The sequence below is a fragment of the Uloborus diversus genome, chromosome 2, assembly GCF_026930045.1.
Source record: "Uloborus diversus isolate 005 chromosome 2, Udiv.v.3.1, whole genome shotgun sequence".
NCBI lineage: Eukaryota > Metazoa > Arthropoda > Arachnida > Araneae > Uloboridae > Uloborus > Uloborus diversus.
In genome coordinates this window covers 79,043,302-79,066,020 of record NC_072732.1, presented here as the reverse complement: position 1 = coordinate 79,066,020, position 22,719 = coordinate 79,043,302, and the positions used below count along the sequence as shown (strand labels likewise).

Genomic DNA, 22,719 nt, shown 5'->3' with positions numbered 1-22,719 from the left:
GAATGAGTTGAAATAGGTTCCCTACTGTAAACAATGTTCAATTGGGACATTAGCTTCATTTTAAATTTTATAATGAATTTTATTTCAAACCTAAAATAAAAGACATTATCTGATCGTTTTTTTTTTTGTTTTTTTTTTTCAAGAACTTATAACAGAGCTTACAATTATTATTAGAAAAAGTTCACAGAGCCTGGTTCTGCTTGTGGTAACTTGGCTTAGTTACTGTGTCGTATTAAGTTCTGATTTGTAAACGCCAAACATAATGAGTATGATTGAACTTGGTAGATGTTCAGCTAATTTAATTTAATGTTAGTAAACATTATGTAAACAGAAAAATATAAATTATTTTGAAATCAACTTCAAACTCATTCTCTCACACTATGATTTTAAAACTTCTGTAAATTTTAACAGTTTTTGATAATGAAACATTGAACTGATGTACCCTGGTAAAGGTTTTATGAAAAAATGAGTTGTTTTACTAATGTCAGACTGTTTATTCAAAAGTTAATAGGTAAGCAGACATCTATTCTATTTCCCCTTCTGATAAGCCAACTTAAATTTTTACAACCTTTTTTAATTGATTCAATAAGCTAATTTTGACTTAGTTTTTTTTCCGTTGGGGGGGGGGGGGGTGCTTTTGAGATACTTGGAGCATTAATCAAAGTTTGATCATGCTTTCTTTCCTTCTTTTTTCCTTTTTTTTTGTAGAAGGGGGGGGGGGAGACTAACTCTTATTTATTCATTTACATACTTATTTATCAATATTTTGGAGGAAAATATGAGGCAATGGAGAATTTTTGTTGATTGGAAATGAAATGTTTTATTGCACCTGGCAAATGGATTACCCACTTTCTTGCAAAATTCAACGCAAGGAATCACTTTTACAGCACTTTTGATCTTAATACTTAAAGCCCAACTGTGTTTTCAATTGAGAGATACATCCGAAAAATATGGAGTCAAATGAGCAATACCTTCAATCAAGAGAGAGTGTCGACCCCGAGCAAAAAGTCTCTCTTGGGCAGTTCGGTAATGAGTAGGCTTGTTCGCTCGGTCCACTCGTGGTGGTGGTTCTGGCTGGTGGGGTGAACGAGCTTTCGAAATGGTTTCACCTCCTGTGAGTGGGGGAGGAGTTTTCAGAAACAAAATACTAGGTCTTACGTTAGCAAATTTGAAACAATTAGGGGTACCCAGTTATATTGTTGATATGTTCTGGAATGACTTTAAAACATTCAGTTAACCGAAATAAAATTTGCAATTCCACTGAATAGCTAGAAATACCATTTATTCAAATACAGTTGGCTCTCTCTTTAACGACACTCTATTTAACGACTTTCTCTAATTAACAACGGCTTTTCATGGTCCCAAATGGTCTACTATAGTGTTAAAAGCATTCTATTTAAGGATGCTTTCTAAATAAGGACAGTTTTTTGTGGTCCCTTGAAAGTCGTTAAACAGAGAGTCAATTGTATAATGCTATCTAATTGCAACAATAGTTTCAGTCCATACCTTATTTTGAGGCTTGTCATTTTAAAATTTTCCAGAGGTTCTGGGAGGGGGGGGGAGTGCAAAGACTTTGTTCATTACACTTATAGGGAAAAAACAACAAAAATGTCTCACTTCAATATGTTTCTAAAATCCAGGGGCCAAAAATCCAATTGACCCCCCTCCCCCTGATTGCTTAAATGATAGGCCTGTTTACTTCAAGAAAGCAAATCTTCTTACAATAAGAACTCAGCAGATAAATCTAAAAACTTGAGCTTTATGATTAAAAAATTATTAATTTTATTCAGAAAGAATTCACTGTTATCGTTGAAAAAATCTATGTTTTAAGATAATGACCATAAAATATCTCTTTTGATTTATTTTCGGCAACAAACTTGAAAAAATCAAAAAATTAGGTTCCAAAAACTTAAACTAAGAGTAACTTCCAGATAATAAGCTGTCATGAATAATGATGAATCTCTTCACTTTTAGGGAAATTAGAAGCAAATATTGTTCATTCACAATCAATCATCAACAAAGAGTCATTAATGAGTATGGAATTTATAAAAATTTCTTGTTATACAAAAAACATAACACTGGCATTTTTTTTTTACCTTAAGTAAGTTAGATGATATGCAGTTATCTCTATATATTAAGAAAAGTTTTATCAAAGAAATAGAAGAAATTGTGTCAGAGACTGCATCAATTTCAGGAGATCCCATGGCAAGATCCTCTTCATTTATACAGCAAAAATACTTCAGACCTTTTAGCATTTTTTATGAATTTAAAGTAAGGTTTTTTTTTTTTTTTTGGTAATTTATATAATTAAGCCAAAATGTCACATAAATTGCCTAATAAGGGGACAAAAGATTTCCCACCCCCATAACATTCTAAATCTTTTGAAACAGCTTTTTTTTTGCAAAAGATGAAGTTAGTTCAATTTTTTCCAATCAATTGAACAGAATATATAATAGTTTCTACTTTAGCAGAAGACTTAGACCTAAACTCAATTCAAGCAAGCAAAAGAGTACAATTGAACTAGAGACTACAAATTTGAAAATGACTTTTCAGCCATACAAAACACTCGTTTTGCTATGCTCAATGGTGCTTTAGCACCTACAGCTGTGAAATTGGGAACAAGTTAGCATAGATTCTGGGGAGGGATGCTCTTCGAAGCATTTCCTTTTAAAAATAATTTTAGTATGCGCATTTTAATAGAATTCTTTTTTTTTCTTTGGGTGTGAGCAGAGTTTTAAAATTGATTAAATTATAGTAAGCTCTTAAATAAAATTATATTTTCTATGAGAAGGGAGCTAAATTTTAATTTTGGTCTAATTGTAACATATTTCAATCTGACCCTTCTTAGCAGATGATTTAAACCTCCACAAACCAAATAAAATTAAGAAGCAATTTTTGGGGGTTGGTGAGTGGCAAAGAGCAGGGGTAGAGCTTTCTAGTATTCAGGTATTACTTAATACTCAGTCCTACATGAAATACACCACCAGCTCAGTCAATTCTAGCCGAGGATTGCAGTCCTCGGCTGGAATTGACTGAGCTGGTGGTGTATTTCATGTATTTCTGCCTTAGCCCTGGCTATAGGGCAATAACTTACTGAATACTCAGTCTTAGTCTTTCTTATTGTTCATCTGACCGTCCCCTATACACTTGATACACCACGGTAATAAAGAACTTCACATGAAATATAAAATTTTATGCCTAATAACGCATTATAAGCATGCTTACAATAAATTTTAAAGTACTTGAAAAGTATTAGGAAATACAACTTTAGCCTTTTTTTTTTTTTTTTTTTTGCCTTAAAGAAGAAGAATTGAGCTTGCTCTGGGCCTGGTAAATTTTTATTAGATTTGATAATTTTTACTTGTTCAAAGCAAACATGCACATCAAAGCTTAAGTTTTAATATACTAAAGCTACTCAATTTTCGCTCTTACTACTTAAATAATTATTGTAAAAAAAAAAAAGAAATATATATATTTTTAAAAAAATCATAGTATATCATGTTGGACTATTATGTTAGAGGTTAAATTTCATGGTTAAGCACTATCAGCAAAATGGAAAAATTTAGGTTTTTTTTTTAATGAATATATTTTTGTTTTAGAGTACGTAGTAACTAAACACCTTTTTGGCATGAGTTGAACACATTTCCAAACTCATTGAAATGACTCCTTTACGAATTTACGTAAAGTCACATCCATGTATATGAGCTCATGAGCATTTTAGACAGTGTTTTAAATTCAAGTTTTGACAAACATTATTACACATAGAGAATCAAAAAGCATGCATAAATTTTAAGATGTACCTGGGTTGTATTTTGATGGGCTAATTGAATCCCTTGCATCGGAGGAAGGTGGTAGTGAATCCTGAAATATTATTCCATTACATTAGAAAGCTTTAAAGATTCAAAAAGTCAGAACAGCAAGTTAACATAGCATATTATGTTTAAGCAGATTAGCTCTCGATCTCACTTTCCAAGAAAATTATTTTATACTGTTAAAATAGTGGAATACTTTATTTTCAGGATTTGTTCTATTGATACAAAACAGCTTAATGTAAACATATATAATTAATTCAAGAGGTGAAGCAAGAGTCTAACTTACCTGTTGCTGCTGTAGGAATTCAAATGGCAACTAAAAAAGTAATAATAACAATAATAAGTTTTAAAAAAGTTAAGAAGCTTAAAAATAAAAATAATCTATTGCAAAATGAACATTTTTTTTTTCAAATAAATGGTGAAATTAGAAAGTATATATACAGTTAGACATCTTTGACAAATCTCCTGATTAACCTTGCATTGTTACTAGTAACATATTTCTTAGGGGGAAAACAAACCTTTAGGAATACATATTGTAACGGATTCGGTGCGACTTCCACTTTCTTGAAATGAAGACACAGTTCTTGATAAAAACACAGGAAATTTATTTACACTATGTACAGGAAAGATCTTCAACAACTGCTAAATTATTCATCAGCAATTAAGCAATTATCACACAACACCGTAAACTCAACGTTTACACACGTATTTACTTCCAAATACGAAAACAACACAGCGAAATGCCTCGCTATAAACAGAGCCAACACACTAACGAATTCTCAATCGAAACTCACTGTTTATCCATCGCTAACGGCTTTTATAAACATCGAAGAATTTTTCCACAACATTCTTTCTGCTTCCAGAAATACGTAGACCGTTTTACAACTACACTTCCATTGATAAAATCAGTGAATGAAATAAGAAAAAAAAGAATAGGGGGTTGTATACTTTAGCCATATGTTAAGGGGTTGTATATTCATTACGGGAAACTATTTACAGGTTACGTTACTACAATAATTACTACAATAATTACTATTTACAGAATTTGTAACATTGCCCCCTTCCTAAGGACTGCACGTCCCGGGCAGTACAATCCCCAGAAAGGGTGCCAAACTTCTATCACAAGTTTACAAATATACACATTAATTAATAACTAACAGATACAGAAAACACAATAATAACAAGAAATATTACTAAACATTAAAAGCAAAAATTATCTACCACTTTTATGTTATCAACCATGGTTGTTTACGTAATACTCATGAACTATGGCCATAGTATGGGGCTAACCGATCATAATGTACAACCCTAGGTTTTGCATTAGGTGATTTTTGGATCCTCACTACGACGTCATTTAGTCGGTTAAGGACTTTGTAGGGTCCATCCCAATGCGACTGCAATTTGGGTGACAGACCTTTCCGTCGGATGGGATTCCATAACCAAACCTTGTCGCCTTCGTTGAATTCATGTCCAGTAGACCTTGTGTCGTATCGGGTCTTCATCTTCTCCGCCGCGATGTTGATTCGCTCTCGTGCGAAGTTATGAACGTCTTCCAACCGGGCCTGTAGATCCTGGATGTACTCCTCAGGCGATGAAGGCGCATCCGGAGGACGACCGAAGACGAGATCACAAGGTAGCCGAAGCTCTCGTCCGAAGAGCATCTGAGATGGGGCGTATCCGGTAGTCTCGTGGACAGCACTGCGGTAGGCCAGCAGGAACAAAGGCAGCTTCTTGTCCCAATCCTGTTGATTTCTGGAGACCATAAGTGAGAGATTATTCAGGATTGTGCGGTTAAATCTCTCCACCATGCCGTCCGATTGTGGGTGTAGTGGTGTTGTCCTAGTTTTCTCAATTCCGAGAATTTGACATAGGCCCTTAAAAACAGCAGAGATGAAATTCCTCCCTTGGTCGGAATGAATCTGCAAAGGTGTTCCATATCTCGAGATCCAATGTTGGACTAGAGTCTCTGCTACGGTGGTAGCTTCTTGATCTGGAATGGGATACGCTTCGGGCCATTTCGTGAAATAGTCGATGGAAACAAGAACGTATTTGTTCCCATCAGCAGTTCTTGGTAGAGGACCCAGGATGTCGATCCCAATTCGTTCGAAAGGAGCTCCAACGTTGTACAGATGTAGCTTCCCTCTGCTTCTCTTCTTCGGTCCTTTACGAGCAGCACAGGCGTCACAAGAATGGCACCACTTCTCCACATCATCCTTCGCCTTGCTCCAGAAGAAGCGCTCCCGAACTTTATTAAGGGTTTTCAAGACACCAAAATGTCCTCCAGTCGCACTACTATGTATTTCTTTCAGAACATCTGAAATCCTTGATCGGGGAAGTAGTAACTGCCACCTAGACGTTTTGCCGTCATCAGATTCCCACTTTCGGTACAGTACGCCGTTCCGTAAATGGAGTGAATTCCATAAAGCCCAGTATCTTTTTGTTGCAGGACTAAAGATGGAAACGTCCTGCCAGCTAGGTCGCCGACTGTCACTTTCCATGAACTCCAAAATTGGTTTTATGTCGGGGTCTTCAAGTTGATCTTTTCGAACTTGGTCGTCACTCCATGGATCAGGTTCTGATGATATTGGAGTCACTGTCACCTGATAGGCGGTAGGGCTAGTCGTTCCATACTGTTTCTCGATTCGGGAACAATAGTGGCAGTTCTCAGGACAGGGTCTCCTTGATAAAGCGTCAGCATTACCGTGAGATAACCCTTTTCGATGCTTGATCTCCATGTCATATTCCTGGAGCCGCTGTATCCATCTGGCTATCTGGCCTTCCGGATTTTTGAAGTTCAAAAGCCAAGTTAATGAGGCATGATCTGTCCGAAGCAGAAATTTTCGGCCGTAGAGGTAATGATGGAAGTGTTCTACAGCTTTCACTATGGCCAGTAACTCCTTTCTGGTGACGCAGTAATTTCGCTCCGACTTTGATAAGCATTTGCTCCAGTAAGCGATGACATGTTCATCTCCGTCAATTTCTTGGGATAAAACAGCTCCGATGCCCTCGTTGCTCGCATCAGTGTCCAGGATGAAGGGTTTTTCAGGCTGAGGATAGGCGAGGATAGGCGTTGATGTTAAAGCCTCCTTCAGTCGTAGAAATGCATCTTCGCATTCTTTGGACCATTCAAACTTTTGCTTGATCTCCGTCAGCTTATGCAAAGGTCGTGCAATGTTGGAAAAACCCTTCACAAACTTCCTATAGTACGTGCAGAGCCCCAGGAAACTTCGCAGCTGATGGATGTTTTCGGGACGACTCCAACTCTTGACCGCAGATACCTTCTCTGGATCGGTTTGCACACCCTCAGAAGAGATGATGTGACCAAGATAGTTCACTTCCCGGCGGAACAAATTACATTTGGACGGACTTAACTTCAGATTGGCTTCCTTAAGCCTTTGCAGCACCTTCCTAAGATTTGCCAGATGTTCTTCAAAGCTGCGTCCCACGATGATGATATCGTCTAAGTAGACCAGACAGGATTCGTAAGAGAGTCCTCTTAACACTGTCTCCATAAGACGCTCGAACGTAGCTGGTGCATTGCAGAGGCCGAAGGGCATCACTTTAAACTGCCATAAGCCTTGTCCAGTTGTAAACGCTGTCTTCTCTCGGTCATCAGGGTGTATCTCAACCTGCCAGTAGCCGCTCTTCAAGTCCAGGGTCGAAAACCACTTGTGTCCGGAAAGAGTGTCCAAGGTGTCGTCTATCCGTGGAAGAGGGTAACTGTCTTTCTTGGTGATTTCATTCAGCCGTCGGTAATCGACACAAAATCTCGGTGGAACCTCCAGGAGAATGTCCGCTGCGTCACCTCTCAGGGATGCTGCAAGATGGCAGGCCTTGGTAGCAGAGTCCCATCCGTTCGCTTCCGCCACTATCATGAATTGAGTTTTGTAAACCTGCCACGAAGTTTTCCCATCAAATGTGGCAAGTTTAATGGACGGTCGAGCAACCGATGTGGGAGCGCCAAACTGTACAGAGTTGCTTTCCGCGGTCGCCAATCTCCTTTCCAGGTCTTTAAAGATGTCTTCTTTAAGTTGATGAAATTTTCTATCTTCTTCTTCCAGTTTATTTTCTACAGCATTGCATCGGCCTTCAACGGAACTCAATTTTTCTTCAAATTTCTCTTCGATTTTATTTTCCACTGCGATGAATCGGCCTTCAACTGCCTCAAACTTTCCTTCAATAGCATCAACTCGATGCTCTATCTCATTAAATTTATTTTCCATCACAGTCTTTACCGAAGTAAGATCGTTTTTAATTTCCTCTTGGTTAGAAACTAGGTCATTTTTCAGCACCGTTAAATCACTTTTCAATTGGTTTTGATTAGCCGCCATATCATTTTTCACAGAGGTGATGGCGTCAAGAAAGTGTTTTAATTGTTCATCCATTGCGCGAGTAATCACCATAAAAATAAAGTCCTAATTCAAAAAAAGTCTTTACGAAAAAATGTCCAAAGTCACACTTACTCCAAGAAAGTCCAGAAGAAGCCCCACGTTGGGCGCCAAATTGTAACGGTTTCGGTGCGACTTCCACTTTCTTGAAATGAAGACACAGTTCTTGATAAAAACACAGGAAATTTATTTACACTATGTACAGGAAAGATCTTCAACAACTGCTAAATTATTCATCAGCAATTAAGCAATTATCACACAACACCGTAAACTCAACGTTTACACACGTATTTACTTCCAAATACGAAAACAACACAGCGAAATGCCTCGCTATAAACAGAGCCAACACACTAACGAATTCTCAATCGAAACTCACTGTTTATCCATCGCTAACGGCTTTTATAAACATCGAAGAATTTTTCCACAACATTCTTTCTGCTTCCAGAAATACGTAGACCGTTTTACAACTACACTTCCATTGATAAAATCAGTGAATGAAATAAGAAAAAAAAGAATAGGGGGTTGTATACTTTAGCCATATGTTAAGGGGTTGTATATTCATTACGGGAAACTATTTACAGGTTACGTTACTACAATAATTACTACAATAATTACTATTTACAGAATTTGTAACATTATACTTTATTTTTTATCAACATTTCTAATCAACAATTTTATTGCACTTAACTATCATCAGGCTTCTAATTCTTCAGAGAACCCTCAAGATGCTCATTAAACATAGATATACAAAATAAATAAATAAGAATATTAAATGCACAAAATAAATATATATAATTGCATATTTGCTCAGGGATATAAGAAACTGATTTTTCAATTTAGAAAGATGCAAGAGTTTGTGGATGAAAAGACATTCGACAAAACATAGCTTAAATGCAACAAAAATCCCTTTTAAAAAATTGAAAATTAAATTTTTTTCCCTACCTGACGAGATCTGGCAGTAGTATAACCAGGCAACTGATTGTACCCAGGAGGGCCAGACATTTCATCCTGCGTGGCTATACTTGGATCACTGGAAGCTTTGACCATGTGCCTATCACTACCAGGCAATCCGAGATCTTGAAGGCCCGAAGGACGACTGTCGGTAGCTAATTCTAAATCACTTTCTGGAGATGAAGCATAACTCAGGCGAGAGGTCATAGGAAAAAGGAAGTCATCAGATATTGCTTCCTCAGGCTACAAGCACAGGTAAAAGAGTGTGAGACACATATTATGAATAGAAAGTGCACTTGCTTTTATGAAGAAAAAAAGGTTCAGTTTTTGTTTAAGAAACTCAATTTAGAGTTGAAATTTCTCTGTCAACTATGGTAGAATTTCATTCATCTGAATTCAATGAAGGAAGATTAATTGCTGAATAACATATAATCCCAGGGTTCATTACAAATGCAACTATTAATTCATTCTCACACATTACAATATAATTATGCCACTTACTATGGAGTGGCATTCTAAGCAGAATAATGCATGAAGCAGAATTACTTTGAAAAAATGTAAATTAGTGTCTTAACCTTTTTTTGACCCACAGACCAGCATAATTTTGTGATCAAAATTTGTAGACCGGCAAATTTCACCTTTTTTTTAAACAAAAAAACTTGATTAAGTACTAAAAAACTGACGAATAAGATAATTGAAAGGTTTTATACTCTGATTTATTAGCAATAAGTTTAAATGTTAAGTTAAGTAAATGAATTAAACTAAGTAACTGAACCTCTGAGAAAAATCGCCAAAAATAGCGAAAAGTTACCATTAACGAAACAAACATTGTAGAGAACGCGTTATTTTGATTTGTTTGTTTATTTGTTTTTTATCTGTTTTTTGAAAAAAAGAGAATTTTAAACATAAACAGGTAAAAATCTCTGAGGGATTGATCAAATTTTTCCAGGTTAAAAAACTTGGGTAAAAAAATAAATAAATAACCCAAATGGCAAAATGAATAAATAGGTAATTTGAAATCAATACTTTTGCTATCACAAGTCATCTACTTGTTATTAATTGGAATATCTTAAGACTAAACTGGCAGAAATTGCTAAGTTTTCCCTTTTTCTGAAATTTACCATATTTGTCTATATATGACATATTTAAAATAAAATAATATGTCATCTTATTGACAGTATTTAATATTACAGAATGAAACAAATTTGCCAAAAAATCAAGTTCACAAGGAGAAATTTGGGGGGGGGGGATGATAAGCATAGATTATTAACAAAAAGAATAGCAAGAATTCTTACTTTAGATTCTGATATCCAGATGGACTGTTGTTGCTGTTTGTCAATAGTCTCTCTTAACTTTTTATACCACATGTCAGCACTTGTTAATGTGATGGTGGCTAAAGTACAGAAAAGAGAGAAAAAGAGTTATTATTACTTTCTAGTACATTAGATTTTCATTTTTAATATTGTTTAATAAAATAATATGGAATCATGATAGGTTTAATTTCTGTAAATTTCATTTAATACACTATTTAATTTAAACACACAGAAGTTATTATGGGTCATATTAGTTACAGTACACTCCCGATTGTCCGCGGAATTAGTTGGCATGAGTGCCGCAGATAATAAAAATCGTGGATAAACCACAAAGAGGCTAAAATGAGGGTCAAATAGGGTTAAAATTGCCATTCCTCAAAAACTTAGTTGCATTGATGCATTATGCTTTCTACAAACAATGAAAATATATACAGTACAGTAGAAATGTTTTGTATTTTGTCCAAAAGAACTTAACATTAATATAGAACAAGTGTATGTACAATGGAGAAAGCACAAAAATTAATAAATAAATAAATAAAACAAAAAACCCCAAGTTTAAATTTTCAATTTTTCTCCAAAAACAGCCATTGGTATTTGCTTTTTGCTGCAGAAATACATGTTTCTGATTGTTTCGATTCACTCGCAGATGATCCTCCCCACAAATAATCCGTTTGCAGATAATCAAGAGTTTACTATATAAGCGATTAATCCCCAACTAGCTCTCCTGCCAAAGGTGCCCATTATTAACTTTTTTTAAATTGTTTAAAACTTAACAAAAAAAAGAAAAAGAAGGAAAAATTAACAAAATCACCCAAAATAAGAAAATAAAATGAGGGACTCGACAGTTCTAAAAAAAAAAAATCCCATTCATTCCAGAGAAGTTATTACTAAATCAAATATCTCACTCAAACGATACTAGATTATAGGGATAAATGTGGACAGACACATATAAGCACCTATTTAAACTGTCTGCTTTTTTTTAAAATTATTTTCGATTTGATTTATTACTAATGTACTTAATTATATTTTACAGAAAATTCAAGCAATTTCCATATTTTCTTATTTTTAAATTATTCTCCACATGAAATTTGAAACAATCTCCACGTGATTTGAACTGCATCATTCAGAACGTGACTTCATCGTTTGAGTGAAAATGAGGTTGTTTTTGTTTGAATTATCAATGATTCAGTTTTAGCAATGAACACTGTACTATTTTAACTCTATAAATCAGAGGCGTAGCTAGACCCGACTTTCGTGGGGGGGGGGGGGTTACTTTATAATATATATGTATGTATGTGTGTATGTGTGTGTAGACTTTATTTAGTATTAAAAGAAATAAGAGGGAGGTGAATCTTACATATTTGGAATGGGGTGCCCCAAGTCCGATGCTTGTGTCAAACAAAACAAAAGCAAAGAATTTTTTTTTTTGTCTTTAATGTTGTGGAAAATTCGACCTTTTTTTCTTTTCCCTACCTTTAATTTAAAGTGAAATTTTCTAGCAACGGGGATCTTGTCAAAAACAGTCGATCCAAATCAGGGGGAAATCAAATATCTGAGCGTGTTCCGTTCATTTCAGTGTGACTGATTAATTTAGAGGGTAACACACTTCTACAAAAGCTGGCCTCCTTGAAAGCTAATACTAGATACTTCTATTTCCGCCTTTAAACTGGATGTTTGGCTTTCAATCTCATCGGTGATCAGACTATAAAGACTATTTTTACTAACTTCGTTTGCACTAAAAGTATGAAATAAAATAAAAAAAGACTTCTTGAATTATAAACCACAAAAAATGAAATTGCTTTTCATATCATTATATTTATATGTTGCTTTTTATGTATTTACATTTGGGCTAATTCTAAAGCAGTTAATAAAACTTGAATTTAAAAAAATTAAGGAAGAAATATAGATGTTAGAAAGTCATTCGCTCAAAGCTGAATACCATCTGTTCTCCTCTCCAGGGCCTGATTACCGCACAGGCCTACTAGGCCTGGGCCTGGGGCCCCTTCTTCCTAAGGGGCCCCAGATTACTTAAATAATTATGCATAGCATTACAACTATACAAAAAATACACACATTTTTAAAATAATAGCCTTCAGGGGCCTCAAAATTATTGTGGGCCTTGGGCCTCACTTTTAGTTAGTCGGGCTCTGCTCCTCTCAAGTTTTTATTTTTATTACCTGCTTTAGAATTTACATAAATATCTATTTGAGAGAGCAACAGCAAATTTCGAGTGTTATAAACAGAAGTCTTTTTTATTTTCTACTTTTTAATGCGAACCAAGCTAACAGAAATAATCTAGATTCATTTCGTTTTTAAAACATTTTATTCGTGTAATGCTATGCAGTTTTTCTTTTGAATTAAAATAAAATTGCCTTTAGAAGGGTCCGATGGCTTTGCAGACTGTACTTCGTTTTCTTCAGACAACGTTAACTTTCTCTTTTTAGAGCAATCCTTTTCGTCATTTTCATTTTCGTCTTTGGGTTTAAAAAAGCTTGTTTTGCTCGCTTCATTATGCAGCAACTTTCACTTAGAATGTACTATTCTAAACAGACTGTACGTTTCCAAAAGAATATTTAGTTAATACTGGTTGAAAAATCAATGTGGATTGCAATGGATACTCTGGTTAGCAAAGGCAGTTTTGACTATGACCTTTGACACACACGAGACCAGATCAACAAAAACTTCTATCGTCTCGCATTCCGGTTATGCTATCATTTTCGGATTCGAAGCCCTGTGATCTTTAAAGCAGCAAAAAAACACATTTTCTTCAACTCAGAAACAGAGGAATTGTCTTCAAGAGCGGATAGCTGAGGAGGCAGTGGAAAAAAGGGAGAAATGCGAGGAAGATTAACAAAAGGACAGTCGTTTCGCGCACTTTCTTGGAAGAGTAAAGGGGTGAAATTCAAAGAAATGACATGTAAAACTTTTCAATTTCATGGTTAAACGTCATTCAAGTTAAAAGCCATTTCGCTCTGTTATCTGGATTAGTACTGTTCTTTGGTTGCTCTCATTCTTAAAATTGTGATTCCTAAGAAAAACTAAATGATAAGAGTGACAAGAAAGTATAATATTTTTTTCAAGTGATGAAAAAAGGAAAATCGTAGAATATTGGCCAAGTTAGATTTGCAGCAATTGCTAACCTCAAGAGGATAAATAATGAATCCAAAAAAAAATCAGGGACCAAAAATCAATAAAAGACTTTTTCTTGAAAAAGATATGCTTAAAGTTTCTTTTACTGTCAAAATGATTCCTTAAACTCGCAATAAAGCACTTAATAATGTAATAAAGGAATAAATACCTAACAAAACTAATACAGAGGAATTTTATATCAAGAGCCCATATTGTCTTTAGTATCGATTTAAAATTTTTACCATCATATTCCAAATTTCTACAAAGTTTCTTAAAGCCCCCGTATCTCCAAACCTCTTTTTCTCGATTTTTTTTTCTTTCCTGTGAAATTCGAAATATACAGATTCGACTGTATGCAATATTCCCACTGTGCCGCTCATAAAATTAAACAAATTTAACGATTTGCAGAATCTATGACAAAGAAAGGCTACATATACATGGATGTAACAAATCAATCTCATTTCTAAAGTAAAGTGTCAAATTTCACTCAATTATCAAAAAATTGTAGCAGTAGAGGGAGGCGTCTTTATACTTGAGAGTCACTCATGGAGCAGATTTTCAATGGCATTGGGAGGGGGGGGAGCGAAGTGAGTTTTTGACCTTTGTTACTCAGAAAAAAGTCGTTTTGATTTTTTTCTTTTTCTTCTTTTTTTTTTCTTTTTTTTTTTTTTTTGAGACAAACGTTTCGGGGGGGGGGGGTTGTCCCCAAAACCCCCCTTAGCTACGCCCCTGCTATTAATCATCTAGTATAGTTCAGGAGAATTTGTGTTGACACAACCCTTTCCTTTCTCATTATTAGGCTGTTGCAGATTAAATTTATCAATAAATCATGTTTCATGTCAACTTTGGGGAAATACAGGATACAATATTTGAAAAGAAAATAAGCAGTACCAGTAAATATGTGAGACCACAGTTTTTCAAGTTTAACAGCATGGTCATACAATTTCTTTGAGCTTTTATGACTTGATTTGGCTAGACGAGATCGTAGTTCTTTGACTGTATGTTTGTTTTCAGCACGCATAAAAATCACAATGGGATAAAACTGAGCATAATTAAGGCGATCCACTGCACTAGGTGTAATGTCTAATATGGCATGTTTTCCCTGAAAGAAAAAAAAAATCATAAAAACAAACTCACAATAAACATTCACGTAAATGTGTGTGTCTTGTAGCAGAAGCAGCACAACGCAATGACAGACACCATTGGAAACATACTTTTTTTTTTTGTTTGCCCTTTCTGCATAAATCTATTGAATTAAAAGTAGAAACATACTGTCAGAATGGAAGAAATTGTAGATGCAAAAAATGAGCCTAAATCTATGTAGGATGTAGGAGTCCTTTGTCATTGGTAAGTCTAAAGCACTTGCACTGGCAGCCTACTTCTCAGTTTTCCATTTTATTTTCCAAGTTTTTTAAGAAACTTTTCTCGTAATTTTTAAATCTAGCTTTTATTTTCAGGTATTCTTTTGATTAGATTTCAGCTACAGACATTTCAGCTATAGAAAATACAGACAAGGGTTTAGTGTAATATGAATCTAAAAATTTTTCTTACCTTTTCAATAATCTCTTTGATTGCACTTAACCGGACGATGCCTGATGACTTTTGACTTTTAGGTATATCATCCAAATGACCATCTAATTCTGCAACATAAAAGAAATTAACTTCAGTTAAATATGTAGGTCTCAAGAAATATATATATATATATATATATATATATTTGTAAAATATAAATTGTAATTTTAAAAAAAAAACACTTTGAAAACATACGTACTTCTAATGATAGCAGCAAAATATAAGTTGAGAAAAACAAAAATAATTAAATTTTTGCAACACAATAGTTCAATTACAAAAAGAAAAAAAAAAGAGGAAAGAAAGAAAGGAAAATAACATGACAATTGAAGAAAGCAAGGTAGGAAATATTATACTAATAAAAAGGTTTTAAGTAAAACATTAAATTTCTAAGAAATAAGCTTATTTTGGTGCTGAATGCTTTATTTTAATGCCATGTGATAGAATGAAAGATAACAAATTGCAAAAATAGGTTGTTACATCATAGCAAATATTTAAATGTCTGAAAACAAAGAACTCTCAATTATATTTGTTTTAACAGTTATATATGATATTAAAATATTTCTCATTCCATGAAATTTGTTTTGTGCCCTTTCATATAAAAGCTCTTATGTATATCCCCTTTTGCTGCTGAGTTAGAAATTTGACGGTGTGACCAGATTTAAATCTTCTTAAAGATGTTTCATTGATTCTTCAATGTTAATAAAAAGTTCAACTTTGAATCTGTTTATTGATATTTTAATCACTATCACTCAAAACAGGTTTTAGGCAATATTTAATTGAAATGCACTGATATTTTAAGTTTAAAATACATACAACATAAACTTTAAAAAAAAATTATTTTTACTAAATATTTATTATATTTAAATTAACAAAATAGTCCTATAAAATATTTCATTTTCATTTTTTTATTTCTTAACTAGCAGTACCTGCACAGCGATGCCCATGCTAAAAATTTAATGGAAGTCTGTTTAATAAAAAACACTGACGCTCCCTCCCTTTGATGTGAAATGATCGTTTTTCTTTGTATAATGCGTACACACTTTTTCAAAAAAAAAAAAAAAACTATTTAGGTTTCTTTGGAATTTAAAAACTTTTTGTCAAATCATTAAATTAGATTTACAGTTGCTTTAAAACTCTATTTAGCGAAAGAACGGTTTTTACTGCAAATTAAAATATTTCGCAAAATAAACAAAAAAAGGCATAAAATAATATCTTTCAAATGAAAAAAAAATCCGAAGCTCTATTGTTTATCGCCAAACTTGTCCAGCAACCACGCTATCATAATCCATCCGTCTAAAAAAAAAAAAAATCCCGTGGAACATTTAAAAATTATCGTCAGAAAAAAAGAAGATGTCGTACATTTCACTCAGATAAAAACAAATCAAAAGTTTCTTTTCTTTCAAAACAAATCGCCAAAAAAAAAAAAAAAAAGAATTACAATAACGGTTGCCTTAAAACAATAATCCTAGACTGAACTGCTCAGCGCCTAACGTGCCAAGCGACCACGCTACCGGAACTCAGCTCTTTTACGAGTGAAGCGGATGTTTTTTCTTTGGCAATAATAAATGTTTCGCCAAATAAACAAAAAGGTATAAAATCACATTAACAGTAGCTTTCAAATCTTTACATATTAAGAGCTGCGTTGCCCGGCTTTGCCCGGTCTACCTTGAAAACAAAAATTGTGTCAAGTGACATATATTAAACAATTAAAAGAATAACTTAATAACTTAAAGAATAACTTAAATAAAAGAAAAAAAACACTATGCAAAATTACCCTTCCAAACAATGACGACAGATATTAAAATACTTTTAAGAAATTAAAATGCGAAAAATGGATTTTAAAAGTGTAACCATGGAAACGCGAAAATAAAATTGTTGACAATCTGAATCAAAATGACATATTTCGAAATTGATTTAAAAACGCTTGTAACTTTTTTCCTTTGAAGATAGAAGCTAATATTTTCGACCATAGGTCAAAAGAGATCTGGAGTAAAAAATCTCGCTTTTTCCAATGCTGTCAGAAAGAAAACTGTGGGACAATTCCTTCAATTTTTATTGATAGATTTAATCAAGAAAGAAGTGCCTAAATTTCAGCCAAGCCTAAAAAAGTTCGAGCTAAAAACGCAAATTACTCTTGCCGTAATTAATTTAGAGCATTGAAATAAATTGTTTAAAATGCAGAAAATTCTACCCTTTTTAACGATATATAATATTAATATGTGCAAGTAATTTTTCACCCCTTTAATAGTGAATAATAGGCAATTTACGTGAAATTTTGGGCCTAAATTTGAATAAAAAAGGAACTATTTATCGGATATTTTCGAATTATAGCCTATGTTACTCAGTAAAAAAGCGTATGTTACTCAGTAATAGTGAAAGAATTTTTCAAATAGGTGCAGTGGTTCCGGAGATTACCTTGAACATATAAACACACAAAAATCCGCCCTCTCTCTTTATAATATTAGTAAAGATGATAAATGATAGACAAATAAAACACAAAACACATTAAAACACCATTAGCTCAAATAAACTTACAAATTCGAAAATCTAAACATCTTTTATTGTAGCTCTAACTCTATGCTAATAATTAATGACAAGTTAAAATTTTGAACTTCAATGAATTCTGCAAATGCAGCTTTTGTGCATAGAAATAGTGCCTGTTTTCTTCATATATCTATTACTTGAGACAGTTGTTTTTTTAGCAGTAAAGCATAGTTCATTTTCTATGTTTTGTACCAAAAACTGGGAAAGTGGCGCTTAAATATTTTCCCGTTAAAGATAAAGTTGCATTTGCAAAACTTTCACATTCACTCTCACTGAGAACAGGAAATTTAACAACACAATTCTCAATGAAAAGAATTTCCACTTTTTCCCCGGCTATATTCTGCGGTAGACATGGGGAATCTATTTATAAAATGAACAAGCAATAAGTGTTAGAAAAGAAAAAACTTCAAGCACTTCTTGACTAAGTTTTTAACATACACAAATTTTGATACATCTCAAAAAAGGGAAGCATTCCTTTTTGCAATTAATGTTGCAATAAAATGTTTTCTAAGAAATAAATGAAACTAAATGATAAAGAAAGAAAAACGCAAGCTTTATACAATTAGAGCAAAAAAAAATTGCTTACGTGGAGAAGCATATTTATCTGGATAATCCTTGAGTAGCTTATCCCTAGCTACATCTGCTAAAGCCCCAAATAATACAACAGGTCGTATAAAACCAGCTGAAATAGAATGCAAAGGTTTACAACAAAATGCTTGATTTTTAGTGCTATTTATAAACAAAATTTTCAAAGTGGAAAAACATTATATAAAACAGATGCTTGAAAAACATAGACTCTGACTCCACAGCCCTGATTTTGGTCTAAGAGTCGGAGTATGACTGATTTTCAAACAAAGGAGTCGACGTTTTTTTTTCACTTTATACGGGCGCTCTTTACCACGACCCCTCCTTCAAAACTACAAAAGTAGATGTAGGAACTGTTCTTCAATCTTTTTGCTGAGGGAGTAGATTACCTTCTTACCACTTACCAGTCACTTCTTAAAACAAGATTTTTTGTCCAAGTCATTATCACTGTTGCGACAAAGAAGGTTGTTTGTTTGGTGGTAAAATCTAGCAATATGTATATTTATATCTATCCCGGGTCCAACTAATACTGGGCCAGGTGACTGAAAAAATACTTTGGCGACTTATTCCATCACAAGAATTTTTCAGAAGCTTTGTTACTCTGTATTTTCCTATAAATTCTGATAAATAATTTGTCTGGTGATTAAGATTTTTTCCAGTGTCCAGCTCCTAAGATATAACAACTTTTGTTCGTCTCTCTTTCTCTCTCTAAATATTTTCAGGGGTGTACAATTAAAGTCCCGATTTCACAACGCTGTAAGTTAAAACTACGGTATCAAATGACAGCCATACATCTCTGGTTATTTGTTGGCAAGAAAGACAACGGTTTCAAAATTAGCCGATAGATGGCGCAGTCATAGTTCAGATTGCTGTTGCTGATAACTACAAGAGGACATGCTGATCACAATCATACAATCAGCACAGATAACCGCTGATCTGCTGTGAAACATGCCCTTTAGAGCTTCTAGTAAACAGTCTGGAGTGGAGCAAGGTAGAGGGCATATTGAACAACTGAGGCAGTGAGAAGCAAAGGGATGCAAGTGGCAAAATTAAAAATTTGGAGGTAACCAGTACAAATGGTACAATAACCAGTACAACAAACTAAATTATTGCTTTTGAATCGTCTCTTTTAATGATGCTTTATAACTTTAAAGAAATTAATGAAAGAAAACTTACGATGCTTAAGAGTAACCCTTTCATAAGCAGGAAATTTTGATATTCCATCAGCTGAAAGAAATGATTTATTAATCTGGAGTTAATTTAGTATAAGCATAATTTATTAAAAATTCACTGTGCATTTCATTTTAATATAGAGAGGTAACTTCAACTACTATAGTAATATTAGAATATTCTTCATTCCATGAAATTATAGTTTTGTGCCCTTTCATGTGAAAGTTCTTATGTATGCCATTTTGCTGCTGAGTTAGAAATCTGAAGGTGTGACCAGATTTAAATCCTCTTAAGGATGTCTCATTGTTTCTTCATTGTTAATAAAAAGTTCAACTTTCAATCTGTTTCTTAATACTTCAATAATTAGCATTTAACAGGTGTTAATGCAATATTTAATTTAACTGTGCTGATATTTTAAGTTTCAAATACATACAATATTAACTCTAAATGAAAATTATTTTTACTGAATATCTATATCATATTAAAATTAACAAAATAGTCAAGTTTAAAACATTAAATTTTTAATTTTAATTTCTTCCTGATAATATAACAGACAGATAAAACACAAAATGCATTAAAACACCAGATACTGAAATGAACTTACCAAAGACCACATCCTCCCAATGATCTTTGCTGAGGGATTTGGAACGACGGGCACTTCTTCTCTTAAAAAAGCTACCCCTACTTTCTGAAGCAGCATCCTTTTTTGCTTGATTTTGTTGCTCTTGTGCCCACTGCTCAGCTCTAAAAGCATACAAATAAACTCGGTATTTAAAAAAAATTGAATTTTGGGCATCATGAATTCAAATTACGTTTATCGCAATCACGAGCGTGTGAGGTGTGTGTGTGTTTATTTATGAGGCTTGTTTGTATGCATGTATGTATGTATGCATGTGTTTGTAAGCGTTCGTGTGTGTATGTACATGTGTGTGTGTAAGCGCTCACTCATGTAGGTATGCATGTACATGTGTGTGTGTAAGCGCTCACTCATGTAGGCGTGCATGTGTGTGTGTATGTACACATGCGTGTAGGATATGGATACAACTTTGCTCGCTAGAAGAGCAGCATCGGGAGGGGCCGGTCGATGGCGGTGCTGCAGAAAAAGGCGGAGGGAAAATCAAAAGACATCATTCAACAGTCAAATGAAAAACAGTAAGCAATTCATAATTGCTCAAAAAAAAAAAAAATCATGTATGTAATAAAGCATAAATTATATTTTTAAAAAAGATTATTTGTGTAAGTTTTTTTTTCTTGTAAAACCAGACTAACAGCAAAATGGTTATTTTTTTAAAGAAATTTATGAACCAATCTTAACAGCAAGTGATGATCAACTCATCGATGATGAAGTGCCAAAACACACATACAACATTAGCACATCTTTTTAAATTTAAACCTTCTCAGAATGGTTATGTAAGTGTCGAAAGTTTGATAAATATCTTTAACAATTGAAGGAACTCGTTTTTTTTTTTTTTTCGATGAAGAAAAGTTTTTTTTTACTACTACAATATTGAGGGAAAAGAAAATATTTATGTCATGCTGCATTAAATATTTTTCTGAGATTTTCAAGACCACATAAGGTACTGAAAAAAATTTCAGCATCAGAATCATTAAGTTTTTACTTTGATTGTTCACTTGTTGATCAACTTTCGGTAGCACACTAAACAATTGTCCATCAGAAGTGATGTAAAAATTTTTAAAACACACATTAAAAATAAACTTAAAAATGTAGTTGCAGTAAAAAATATTGTGCTTCTTAAATATATTTGATGGAGAGTAGAGTTAGGAATTCATTTTACTATGGGTACATACATTTTGTATATGCTACTATAAACATGAGTTCAAAAATAATAATAAGACTTTGTTTTTTCAGTTACCTGTTTCGATTTGGAATAACACCTTTCAAAATCTCTTGATTATTTCTTCCTATCCTGTATACTAACCAAGAACCAACTACACCATTATGCAGAGTATCAATGACATGGAATACCTCTCCAACATGAAATGCAATTTCTCCTTTACCAGATCCTTCATATGAAAAATGTGTCCTGTAAATAAATAAATTAATGTGTAAAGAACCACAAGAATTTATTATATTTTTCCATTTAAATGCATAATAATGCATGTTTTAGCCTCTTTTTGATTTTAGAAAATTAAATTAAAGAAACTTTTAAAATGAAAATATTGTTAATAACTCTAAATAGTGTTTTACAGAAGTCTTGATAGTTTCAACAAGTTCTAATAAAGCAGAACATTAGCAAATAACATAAACTCAAGCATTTAAAAAAGTCTAGATGAAAACAAGATGAGGGGCATATTCACATTTACGAACATTAATAATGAGCAATTTTAATGTTCGTAAATGTTTAATTAAAATTCAGTGCCAAATCTATCAGTGCAGATATAAAAAGAAAAAAAAACGAAATTTATTCAGGTTATTTTGAAACGGAAATTGTTAGTTTCCAAATTTAGACCTGACTACATTTCAAAATATTTACATAAATCATATAATGTCATGATGCACAGTATGGGAACCTAATTTTAGAATCTAGAAATACGGAGAAGACACAAAACTCAATATTTTTCTCCCTAAAATTTTCCTTCTTTTTTCAGTTTTAAATGTTTAAAATTTTTAGCAATCTATTACACGTTGAAAGCATAGTACTTACAGCTTGTTTTTATGTTTCTTCGATGCCATGTGTCATCTGGTATTAATATTTTGCTGTGATTATACAGTACAGAAATTTTTTAGCGTCTGCTTTCAGTTTAGGCTAATTATTTTCTCATTAGCATAAAATACAAAGAACATTGAGCAAAAATACAATGCAATTTTTAGTAAAAATATGATTTATTTATTACATTAATATTGCATTGCAATAAAAAGTCAAAAGTCTGCAAATAATACACCACTGCAAGTTATCTTCAACGTTTTTTTTAGCGTACCAAAGGGTGCTTTCATTGAGATTGATAAAAGAAGAAAAAATTGGTTCAAACATAAGCAAAATCAAGAAAAACGCATGAGTATCGCATGATTAGTGATGTAAAATACCTGGGTATTTATTTTTAGGGGTAAATACCCAGGGTATATACCCAGGTAAATACCCAAAATGGGTATTTACCCGGGTATTTATTTCAAAAATTTATATTCAACTAAAATACTTTTCTGTCTATTCCACTATATATATAACCAACCATATACAAAACAATAAATTTTTGAATCACAAATTTAAAGAATTATTGTGTGAAACAACTTAGCAA

At 33.3% G+C, this 22,719-nt stretch overlaps 1 protein-coding gene across 1 annotated transcript in view; it reads right to left on the bottom strand.

Moving 5' to 3' along the window:
• Positions 1-22,719, bottom strand: part of LOC129235246 (tight junction protein ZO-1-like) — a 144,837-nt gene that overhangs the window by 6,170 nt on the left and 115,948 nt on the right. Inside the window, exons 15-25 of the mRNA XM_054868956.1 lie at positions 21,339-21,509; positions 20,069-20,208; positions 19,471-19,521; positions 18,296-18,391; positions 15,145-15,233; positions 14,485-14,695; positions 10,447-10,544; positions 9,143-9,394; positions 4,099-4,128; positions 3,801-3,861; positions 972-1,112 (exon numbers count right to left, since the gene is read on the bottom strand). Of these exons, the coding sequence (XP_054724931.1) occupies positions 972-1,112; positions 3,801-3,861; positions 4,099-4,128; positions 9,143-9,394; positions 10,447-10,544; positions 14,485-14,695; positions 15,145-15,233; positions 18,296-18,391; positions 19,471-19,521; positions 20,069-20,208; positions 21,339-21,509 (1,340 nt within the window). The remainder of the gene's footprint in view (positions 1-971; positions 1,113-3,800; positions 3,862-4,098; positions 4,129-9,142; positions 9,395-10,446; positions 10,545-14,484; positions 14,696-15,144; positions 15,234-18,295; positions 18,392-19,470; positions 19,522-20,068; positions 20,209-21,338; positions 21,510-22,719) is intronic.